Raw genomic sequence first — 11,595 nt, 5'->3', positions numbered from 1 at the left:
TATAGATATAGACCCATCTTACCTTACCTGAAGCAGGTGATTGCCCTTATTTTACTGCACTGGAATGTGAACTCAAAGCAGCTTCGAAATGAATGCCAGCAGGCAATCCAGAACATTCCACTGTTAAAGACATCATCATTGTCTTTTCACCCCTCTTGCTCCAGTCACATGAGCAGTCAACTACTTAGTTGACTGTGACATACACTTTCAAAATACCACAGCAGTTTTAAAAATGCCATACATTATAAATAACTCCAGACATGTGGGTTAAACAATGACTTTGAAAGTTGCTAGGTTTCTTTAGCAGTCTCAGTAGAAGGTGTTAATGCCACATTTGCCCTTCCCAATAGCTAACAAAAAGGAAGACACATCCAAACTCCTATGTGGAATTATCAATTGACAAGAAGACAAAGAAAAGCAAGGTTTGTTAAAAAACACACAAATTTGTGTAAACTGAGTTGTACTATAGTCCCTACAGTATATATGTGTGTAATAAATGCCTATTGTCTCATCAATGTTAGGTTGTGCATGCAACCAAAGACCCAGTATGGGAGGAGGGGTTCACATTCTTTGTGCACAATGTGGACAACCAAGTGCTCACTGTCCAGGTATACCATCAATTACACTCTGCATAATACACGCTCTATCACCATAACAAAGTATATCTCTCCTCCCTCCTGCAATAAGGAATGAAGCCTCTTGGTTTGCTGTTCTGTGACACAGCCCTCACTAGTGCTCATTTGCGTTGGTGTTTGGTGCCTCCAGGTGAAGGAGCCTGAGAGTAAGTCCGTACTGGGCGCAGTCTCGCTGCCTCTGACCCGTCTGATGAACACGTCGGACCTGATCCTGGACCAGCGCTTCCAGCTGACTCGCTCTGGGACCAACAGCTTCCTCAAGATGAAGGCCACACTCAGGGTGAGTGAGCGCACCAACCACCACGTGCTGTTGAGGTTTCAAAACTTAACTTAGTAGGGTTGGCTTTCCTAGAGAAAGAGACTACTGTGAAGATTAATATTTGGATTGTGTATTTTCTTTTGTAATTTTTACCACATTTAAGATTATCTTGATGCTCTGTTACAGGTGTATATTTTCAGTTGCAACATTTAACATTGTTGTTAAAAAATGACAGGTCTGTGTGTTTACAGTACTGTATGTGAATACCTAAATAGTGAGACCCATACTGCTACTTTATGACATTTATTGACCGACACATAACATTCCTTTTCGGGTGCATTAAATTAGTGCTAGTACAGGAACTGGGCTAGCATGCAGTAGCCAGAGAAGTTCAATTCCCAGCTTCCACCGTTGTGCCCTTAAGCAAGGCACTCAACCCCAAGTTGCTCCGGGGACAATGTAATCCTTTGTAATATAATTGAGATATGTATGTCACTTTGGATAAAAAAAAAAGTGTCTGCTAAATGAACTAGAAAATGCAATTCCAGGGAATTACCATTGCATGTAAATGCAAAAAAGCTGCTGTGTATAACATTAAATTACTTACAGTATGATTATTCAGATTACATAGACGTGTCCAGTATTCTTGAAAACAACTTCCTTGATTAGATGTTAGCTTAGAGTAGGCTATATGACAGTCAGTAAAAATAAATTGTTCATTCAATATTGATCAACATTCTTTGTTTTAATACAGCAGAATGATACTCAGAATACACTAATGAACACTTAACAACCAATGTAAGCTTGAAGTAAAAAAAAAAATCACAATTGTGTGTGTGTATTTATATACAGAAATTGATAATGCCTATCATATTATCCTAAGACAGATCTATTTATCAGTGGTAATTCTGAAATGGCAGCAAGAGCTAGAGGTCTCAGTTAATTGTAATAAATAGGTCACTTTTGATGGTGATATAGACTGAAGAACAAGATTCAACCCTTCAGATGATCAGTTTTAGACAGAACTTAGGTTAGAATCTTAATTTTCACACAGCACAGCTCAGGGGCCTGTACTACGAAGGGAGCTTAACATACCCAGATGTAACCCAGGGTTACTTTGTTAAACCGGGGTTGACAAAACCTGGTTATCTTTAGTGGTGTTAATCGGTACTACGACGCTGATTATGAAGTTGATTTGTTGAGCCGGGGTTAACCTCATTGGAGTTTGTGCGCGTTCACATAAAAGGGGCGGGTTGCAGCGCAAATCACCACTTTCAGTGATGACGCGTTCACCTTATTTTACGGATGAGGAATGCCAATTATTATGACAAATACGTCGGCAGTGAACAAAGCAAGCTGGCAAGGCTGTTGGCAATGTATTGCAGATCCTAAATGCCTAAAAGTAAAGTTTTATTTCCACATGTTCTTCAAATACGGATGATTAATAGCTTGCGGAATGTATTTAATGAGTTGAAATAATTCAATTACTTATTTTGAGTTCATAGAAATGCCTACAGATGCAACACAATTTAGAAGTGGGCATATAGATTACAGTAATAAGGATAATTGAATGTTTAAGTAGCCCCATTGACTGATTTAGTGTATGCCTAATCCTGTGAACATTTCAGATGCAACACCATTGCCAAACGCACATGGCAGCAGGTGAAAATGAAACACAAACACATTATTCAGAATAGTGGTTTATATAGTCATAGCTTGCATTAATATTTCTTAATTATGAAAACATGTAGGCCTATGCTTATAGCCTTCACTTGGCCTCTGTTTTACAGCTAACAAGAAAAAGGTGTCTTTGAACACTACTGTAAGGCACCAGAGTGTTTTACAGTAGCAGAGGAGTTGGCCATCGCAAATAATAGTGGAAGGCCGATTATGGAGGGGGTTGAGGGAGGCATTCGGTCGGATTCTGGTGCTGTGGAAATGTGTAGCCTTTATGTGCAGGGTACAGTAATATGACATTCAATTCAACAAGTTTGTTAAAATGGTGATTTTTTCATCCAGGTACGCCGACATGTCTCGGGAGAAATTGTTAGTGGAGGGGTGGTACTTATAAAGGGTGTGGTTAACGGAAACCTCGGGTTAACCAAGAACATAACCTGGTCGGAGCAGGTTTGAGATGCAGCGTAAATTGCCATGGCAGCATACCTCGGTTAAAACCTATCCACCTTTCGTAGTACGGGTTAATCGGGAAGTTACGCCACACGTGATCAAGTTACTCTCGAAGTTACCCAGATAAGCCAGAAACCCCGCTTCGTAGTACAGGCCCCAGGTCTAAAAACAGAGGTCTAACAGCACAGCTAAGTTTCACAGATGTCACAGCACATGATTCAAATGTATGCATGCTTCATATAGTTGTCAGCATAGTCCTCCTGCAACAATATAATACTCAGAATGTCTCAGTGTAGATCTCAGATCTACGTCTATAGTTCAAAGGTATGTGCAGATATGTTGAGATATGGTCACATGTTTTTTAGGAATTAATGTTAGTGTTAATGTCAGCGATGTATGGTTGGCAGGATGTGCACACAGACAGGCACACACATAATGTAATACACGGTCATCACCACACTGGTCTGGTCTGGTCCCTAAAAGACAAAAGCATGGAATGTGTACAATTGTTCAATACAACTTAGATATTTAAGTGAGGTTGTTGCACCATAAATCTGTAATGGTAGTTAAATATACTAGCCTATAGTATTTCACTAGCCTATTAAATATACTAGCCTATACTAGCCTATAGTATTTCACTGCAAACAAAGCAACATTGTGTGTTTTATTCATTTCTGTTCAGATAGTTGACAGTCAAACAGTTTAAAGTAAACAGCTTAGAACACTTTGTAGGCAAAGGGTGTTGTTGCTGTTGAATCATAAACTGAATCTTAAGGATGGACCATTCTGATATTAAGCATCTTGATAACCAACACTATATCTTACAGCTTGCTAGGTCTGTTATCCACATTTTTTCTACAGATTACGATGTAGGCCTACTTTAGGATGTAGCCTACAACAACTGGGAAGTTTTAATTTATAGGCCAGAATAATGCAGAAATGAGTAGCCTAGGCCAAGTAAACATAGGCCTACTCTGTAGCTATGTTGACAGCACACACGTTATACCTCAACTTCTGTAGTGTGTTTTAACAATACTTTGGTCATATGGTCCGTTTCCAAACAGTAAGGTTTTCATCAGGTCCCTTTCCACAGGTTATCAAGAGCCAGATAGTATAACGCTAGTTAAAACGCTACTGGTTAGTGAGCAAATGTAACGTTAACGTCAGTGCTCAGCTGGGAGCGACGTTAGGTTTGAATGTCGTTAGCTAGTGACGACTTATTAACATTGATTAGGTGGGTTTCATAACTTTCCTTACATAATAAATATCAACGGATAGGATAAGTGCTAACGTTAGAACTACCGAGTTTGGCTACTTGTGACTTATAATTTCATACATAGCCTAGGCCTATAGTAGAATGCTACATAACATAATATTTGACGACATAAATTAGTCAAATACCAACAATCGGACCACTTACCTTGTCTGTAGTTAGAGAAATGTGCCTCTGGAGGAGAGTTTTACGAGCAAGTAAAGTATCACGGCAGGTCAAAACGTTGAGAAGATTCACAGCTCCAGTGATAGAAAGATTGCAGCGGACCAGCTGTCGATTGCTTTCAGGTGCGGGTCACGTCATAATGCTAAAAGTTGCCGCCACGGCGGTCAATGTTAAGTCTATGGGATTTTATTGCTCTTTTATCGTAAATATCTCAAAAAGTATAAAGTTCACAAATATGAAAAATACATTCTACGATTGTCCGTTACAAGAGCTTTGTAGGAGTCTTTGAATGAGGTCAGACGGTTCAACGGTTTCAGTCGCATTAAACGTTGAATTTGGTCGGAAGAAGAACTAGATGTACCGCATAGCGGTACAAAATATGACCGCCGCTCGGTACAGCCGTTCCGCGAAAATTTGCCTCCATATTTTACTCCATCCCCCACTTTTGAAACTTTTGTGTATGCTTGTTTGGCATGCCTGAGTGTGTGTGTGCGGCTGCACAGAAAGTAGCCTACTGGTGCTGAAAAGTTGAATAGATTGTAGAATAGCCAAAGAAGATGTAGCATTGTTATAAAACCTTTAAAATCTCTAAACATTCACAAGTAGGGCAGTTCATCACAGTTCATCCATTGCAACTGATTGATGAAAGGTAATTTACACCTGTAGGCTACATTGTATTTGGGAAAAGCAAAAGGTATCAGCATAATGTTATTTATGTATTTATTTGTTTGTTTGTTTGTTTATGAACAAAAACATCTCTGTCAGTTCCATGCCGTTTTCAACAGCTATCAAAAACAAAGGTCATTTTTTGATGGATGGATTTTTTGTGAATGTTTCTTCTTCTACATAAGATTTTAGTCATCTTTAGTTCATGTAATACTTCATTGTCAATGCACAAATTAAGTAATAGTAGTCTGAAACGTTATTGTTAATGCACAAATTAAGTAACAGTAGTCTGAAACGAAATGCTGTTTTACATGTAACCAGTGGTGCAAATAACTGACATGTCCAAATGGGCCTTGATGAAATGCGTCGCTAGACTGTTCATACACATTTTAACGGGCCAAAGTTGAAGAACTGTTGTCCGTTATTGTTCGTGCAAATATAGGCTGATTCATGTTCCCTTGCATTGTGTAACTGAGGTCCATGGCTAGTCTGGCTTTCACCAGACCAAGCTCAATCTTTTAAGAAATCAAAAAATAAATAGCGGGCAGATCAGGCTGGGTTCACCCAGCCTAGTCCATGGCACCCGATATTGTTTAATTTTCCGATTTAGATATCCACGCTCTGGCTATTCTAAATGCAAAAATGCATCAGGGAGTTATGGCAAAACTGTAACTAACAAACTAGATCCTAATAGAAAGCTGTTCCCTAAGCTACAGGTAGGCTTATAAGGTAGGCCTATACATAAATTGTCAATAGACTATGCTGGCGACACAAATAAAATCTCCTTTGGAAACCAATGGCTTACGCCTTACAGTATCAAGCGGACTTAAACTGCCATATTGTGGCGAAAAGTTGTAATAAAATTCATGCAGCTCCATGAGTTAAGGAAAGCGCAAATGAAGTAGCCACTTCTAAATGGGACCCACTACACAGTAGCTTAAGGTGTGTTGCTAAAGCAGCCATAATGAAATGAAGGTGTCATTGTTTGGATACTTCACACACACGTGCTTTTTAATTTCACAGACTACAACTACCAAGCTGGAATCAAAGCACATCGATTCCCCTCTCACACACCCTGCACGCACTTAAAACGAAATAAACAGGCGTCTTAGTCTCACGCATGTATAGGCAAAACTGTATCAGTAACGTTGGTAAATCTTCCATTGCACAGAATGATTTTTGTAGCACGTGCAACAAATGACAGTCGAAAGATACAATTACAGTGCTGCTATCAATCTGCTTGGTATATCCGCATTTCTAGTTTTCTACAAATGCAATCAATCAAATTGGCCTCCATCACTCAACCAACGCTAACGGTAACATTACCTAGGTCCTTATTGATATTATAAGATTAACGTACCTGCAGTAAAAACCAAGCATGTCCGATAAACATCCTCAGATTTATGTCGGCTTCAAGGAGAAATGGGAATTACACTTCATGTGAACATCGTCCTATCCTTATTAGACGTTCTCTGCGGTAAATTACAGTCCTTGTAGGAAGCATCCATTGTTTTTTTCAACCCACTTTTAACTTCCAACAAAATTACGTCTCACTGCAACGATGCGCCATCTAGTGGACAAACGACTACTTATCGCCAATACTGGAAATGCAGCCATGATGATGGTGATGAATATTTATTATGGCTTTCTTTTAATCCTACTGAATTTGTAATTATGTATCGGCCGTTCTAATACCGATAGTATGTGGGTGCCTGTGTGTGTGTGCATGTGTATATGTGTGCACCGCCATCTACAGGCCAATGAGTGTACAGTCACTAAATGTACACATAACCTAATTTTTTTTAGACCCCCCCATGGATGAAATTCTACGAAACTTGGCATACCCCCAGAGAATGCCAGGTCAATCATACACATAAAATTTGGTGCAGTTCTGAACATCTTAACTGAAGATAGGGGCGATTAAAGCAGAATAATATTGCATTTTCATTTTTTACCGGGGGGGTGCAAATCACAAATGAGTGATTATGGGCCAGGTTGATGTGGGCCCTTGAGACCAACATACCATAAAAGATTCTTCATCCTCAGTGCCACGGTTCAGGTAGTTATTTAGGAAAAACTGCTTTTTTTGCGGTTCGGGGGGCCCAGCACGGGGGTGGAGTGGCCCCCGGGGACGAAACGAAATTTTTCCGTAAAAGTCTAGTGGGGCTACATACCCACCAAATTTCATGTGCCCCGGTGGTTCGGTGTCCCGGGTATCGTTGACCAAAAATTCAGGAAGTAGATGACGGGGAAAAAAAACAAAAAAAAAAAAACTTTGACAATCCCTATATGACCGCTTCGCTAGCTTCGCTAGTGGCGGTCATAATAAGAAGAAGAACAGCGATAATAGTCCATTGCATTTACATGCAATGCAATGAATAAATGTAAAAGTACCAATTTGTGTTTTTCCTGCTCCAGATCCTAAAGTTAGAGAAAGCAGAACCAAAGCCTGAGGTGGTGAGCCCACAGCCCCAGAATCGGCCACGTCAGCCGCAGGCTGCCCAGTCAGGACCCGTGCCCCCGTCCAGCGCCTCCAACGGCCTCTACCCCGGGTCTCAGACGGCCCCATCCACCCCATCAATGCGCCGCTTTGACTCGCACAGCCTGCTGTCTGACAACTCCATCGCCTCCTCCCGCATGGACCTTGTGGAGGCACTCCCTTACCCAGAGTAATTGGTTTTGATTTGTGTGTTGCAATTTGACTCCCTTACCCAGAGTAATTGGTTTTGATTTGTGTGTTGCAATTTGACTCCCTTACCCAGAGTAATTGGTTTTGATTTGTGTGTTGCAATTTGACTCCCTTACCCAGAGTAATTGGTTTTGATTTGTGTGCAATTTGACTCCCTTACCCAGAGTAATTGGTTTTGATTTGTGTGCAATTTGCAGATGTACAATAATGGGCAATTCCACGGAAAATTGACTTTTTGTCACATCCATAATGCCAGTGAAATTCCTTAACATTTGTATGATGTGAATGATAACATTAATTTTTTGTGCATTTTTTCTCATGTACATTATTCAGCCAAAAATAGCAAATGCTCAAATTTCATGTAATCATTCACATCATACCATACCATCACATTTTATTGGCGTTATGGATGTTACAAAAAACATAATTTTCCATGGAATTGCCCTAATACAGATGTGTAAGCGACATGCAAAAGGTTATGTAGAACATCAATGTGCTGATTCGGAGGTCAGTTTATTAACTACCATAATAGAGTACGAACATAGATATATATACGGAGAGGCAAACTGCTTATCAACTTGCAAAAAAATGTTCTATAAAACTTTGGTATAGTATTTCACAATGTCAATTTGGTTTGTGTAGAACAGAAAATTGGTTGCTACAGAAACGTGATGTCACACTTTAGTACTCTATTAAGCAGGCATATTTGTTTTTTTTACACTGACTCCATTGTACGTTGTTTCTACTGAGAACAAGTAGGTTTTACAGTTCACTAATCAGTGACTCTGCAATCTCTTGAATATTGAATATTATTTTTTGCAGAGTATTATATAGCTATAATGATAATGTGTCTCTGTCATTATTTTGCAATTATTACCAAAGTCATTACACCCATCACAACTCAATATAATTGGTGCTATGTTTACGACGATAAACATTTGAGTATACTCTTTCTGTGTTCTGTTTTCAGCGCCATACTGAATCACACTGGAAGCTTTGGGGAGATTCAGCTGACTATAAAATATGCTAAACTGAGACAGAAACTCGTTGTCCTAGTGAACTCCTGCAGGTATGTAACTCCTTACTGTACATATCAATGAAAAACTTCAATACCCATGAAGCCCTTGCACTCTAATACCTGCTTTCACTTGACAAGTTTTTGGGAGGCTGGTGATGATAAAAAAGACACCCATAATGTAGACCCTTTCTTATTCTCTCATGTCCCAATGTGCTCGCTCTGCAGGGACCTGGTCCCCTGCTCGGAGAACGGCTCTGACTCTTATGTGCGAATCTATGTGCTGCCAGACCAGACGTGGAGGCACCGCATGAGAACTCCGGTCAAGAAGAGGACCGTGAACCCAGTCTTCGAGGAGAAGTAAAAGCCTGCTGTATTTACTTTGTCCAGCAGGGGGAGACTTTAGGACTCAGGAAGGGGGAGAAATAGAGAGCCTCTGCACTCATGTGTTCTCAGTGACCAATCACAAGAAGGCTTATGCTTAATCTAAAGCAATGCTCTTATTAAAGCAAAGTTATTAAGTCGTTTATTTGTAAACATTCCAGCTTCTGCTTTCAGCTTAAAACACAGCTTCATCGTTGTCATTATCTCATTGACATTTACATACACTTAAGTATCCCGGTTATGAGGCTAATCCCGATTTTGATCATATTTTAGGATATGGTGTTTACACAAACACAGAAACCTGGTTATTAATATCCCTGCACACATAATGAATACTAGTGTCCCAGTTACCAACAATAAAGTTCTGTTGGCACAGTCACACATGTTTGCATGAGAAACCGGGATAAGGTGTATACAAGGAACAGTGTCCCGGTTTCTTTTGAAGTACTCCACCTAGCATAACCGGATTACTCAAAACCGGGAAAAGGGCCTATCTGGGGTTCTGACATCAGGATATATCGTTTACATGTGCAAATACAAAACCACAATACTTCACTGCATGTAAATGCAATCATTGTCTGGTTTATAGTTAATTGTCCACATGAAATTAAGCAAATACTGCACAGCCATATGAATGATCCCATTCACTATAACACTGTACATGTCCACCCTCTGCAGGTTTGAGTTCTCTGTATCGCTGGAGGAGGCCAAGACCAGGAAGTTGGACGTGGCTGTGAAAAACAGCAGAATGTTCCACGCCCGAGAGCGTAAGGAAATTGGAATGGTAAGCTGAGATGGACAAGATGTCCTGTCTCCTCTGAGATGGACAAGATGTCCTGTCTCCTCTGAATAAGTGAGGAAAGGAAGGAGATGATCTCAATCCTAACCTGGTAACAGTAACCAGTATCTCTAATGACCTGGCTTCATGTTTACAGGTGCTCATTGATTTATCCGGCCTTGACATGACCATGGGCTCCACAGAATGGTAAGGGAACCAATGATATTCTCTCTCTTTTGTTGTTTATCTTTTGTGTGCGTGTGTGTGTGTGTGTGTGCGTGTGTGTGTGTGTGTGTGTGTGTGTGTAGATATTACGTGCATTCACAATCTGTTGCATTCAGTACATTCACTGTATGTTTTCATCAATTAGGTATGAGCTTACCCTGCCTGGGCTGAAGAAAACCTAGTTAGTTGGAGGAACCATTTCTCTACATGGTTGTCCTCAAAACGGAGCAGCTGCCTTGAGGTCAAATAGAGTATAAGAAATGAGTATAAGAAATGATAGAGACATTCACAAGACTGGTTATTTTATGGACATGATGAGGTTTGTGTGAGTGTTTAATGTGTTGCCACTTTTCTAATGAGAGATATAGTGTCTCTAAGTACTCTTTTGGATTCATTTTGCAAGAGTTGCACTCTGTAAAGGTCAAACTGTGGTTCTTGTGTTCAGTAGATGAGGTCACATCTACTCATCATCTGATGAGGTCAGTACATGATCTGTACCATACAGTATGTGTGTGCACTGGACTGTGAGCCAAAGTAAATGCAAAGGTCAATTTTTTTATATCTAAAAATGATACATTCTGGTACATCCAAGGGACAAATCAGTCCACTACTTAGTGGGAAAGCTTCGATCTTATGCAAAAGATCATTGCACTAAACTTCTTTAAGTCATAGAACACGGGTATTTTGCCATTTGCCAAATTTGTCTGCCATTTGTCTGACATTTTGTATGTCACTGTAAGCCTGTAGGTTATTTCTCAGGAGGTGGTTGAGGAGTTTCCAAACTATGTTATGTAAGTTTGGCATTACATATTTAACAACAGTAAATATTTCTTGTAAAATGAGATATAAAATCTTTGAATAAAAACATCTATATTGTTGCTCTGACGTTGAATTGTGTGGGGGGGTATTCAAAAAAGGTGGTTTAACAAACTCTCTGTCTAACCCTCATCTCCGTTGATCTACCGCTTTAACCCTCTCTGCCTTAGCTGTTGTAGAATCAGTGTAACCTCGGACTTGAGTGGCTTATTGCTTTTCTAAAATGGTTACTATAAATACCTGGCAAAGTTTCATAAAGTAAAGGCACAGCAACTAGAAATGGAACCGATTTATTCAATCAATCTTCCGCCAAGAAATATATTTCCTCTATCTGAATGGTTGCCAAGCAACGTCAAAACGCAGCTACTTTAACTTTTGTATCAAGTTGTGGTAGCGCAGTAATGTAGAACGAAATGCGGTCAAGGTGTATGTTTGTGCTGGATTTTACAACGGCATTGAACGCGATTCAGCCAATCACAATCAAGGACTGGAACTATCAGTTTTAGAAGGAATCTTAATAAATTTCTTGGCCGTTTTTACAATAATTGACAAAAATCCCCTCC

At 39.9% G+C, this 11,595-nt stretch overlaps 1 protein-coding gene across 1 annotated transcript in view; it reads left to right on the top strand.

The window, feature by feature from the left end:
* The window catches only part of esyt3 (extended synaptotagmin-like protein 3), a 20,341-nt gene extending 9,247 nt beyond the window's left edge, over positions 1–11,094 (top strand). The window contains exons 15-23 of the mRNA XM_076264425.1: positions 351–422; positions 522–608; positions 766–915; positions 7,544–7,794; positions 8,785–8,883; positions 9,058–9,189; positions 9,892–9,997; positions 10,149–10,198; positions 10,362–11,094. Coding sequence (XP_076120540.1) covers positions 351–422; positions 522–608; positions 766–915; positions 7,544–7,794; positions 8,785–8,883; positions 9,058–9,189; positions 9,892–9,997; positions 10,149–10,198; positions 10,362–10,398 — 984 coding nt within the window. The 3' untranslated portion in view covers positions 10,399–11,094. The remainder of the gene's footprint in view (positions 1–350; positions 423–521; positions 609–765; positions 916–7,543; positions 7,795–8,784; positions 8,884–9,057; positions 9,190–9,891; positions 9,998–10,148; positions 10,199–10,361) is intronic.
* Positions 11,095–11,595: the final 501 nt, after the last annotated feature.

Source organism: Alosa pseudoharengus, unplaced genomic scaffold (genome assembly GCF_046254945.1).
Source record: "Alosa pseudoharengus isolate Yale_2024_CS ecotype anadromous, Long Island Sound unplaced genomic scaffold, YU_APseudo_1.1 YU_APseudo_1.1_scf_3, whole genome shotgun sequence".
Lineage (NCBI taxonomy): Eukaryota > Metazoa > Chordata > Actinopteri > Clupeiformes > Clupeidae > Alosa > Alosa pseudoharengus.
This window is presented reverse-complemented; position numbering and strand designations above follow the sequence as displayed.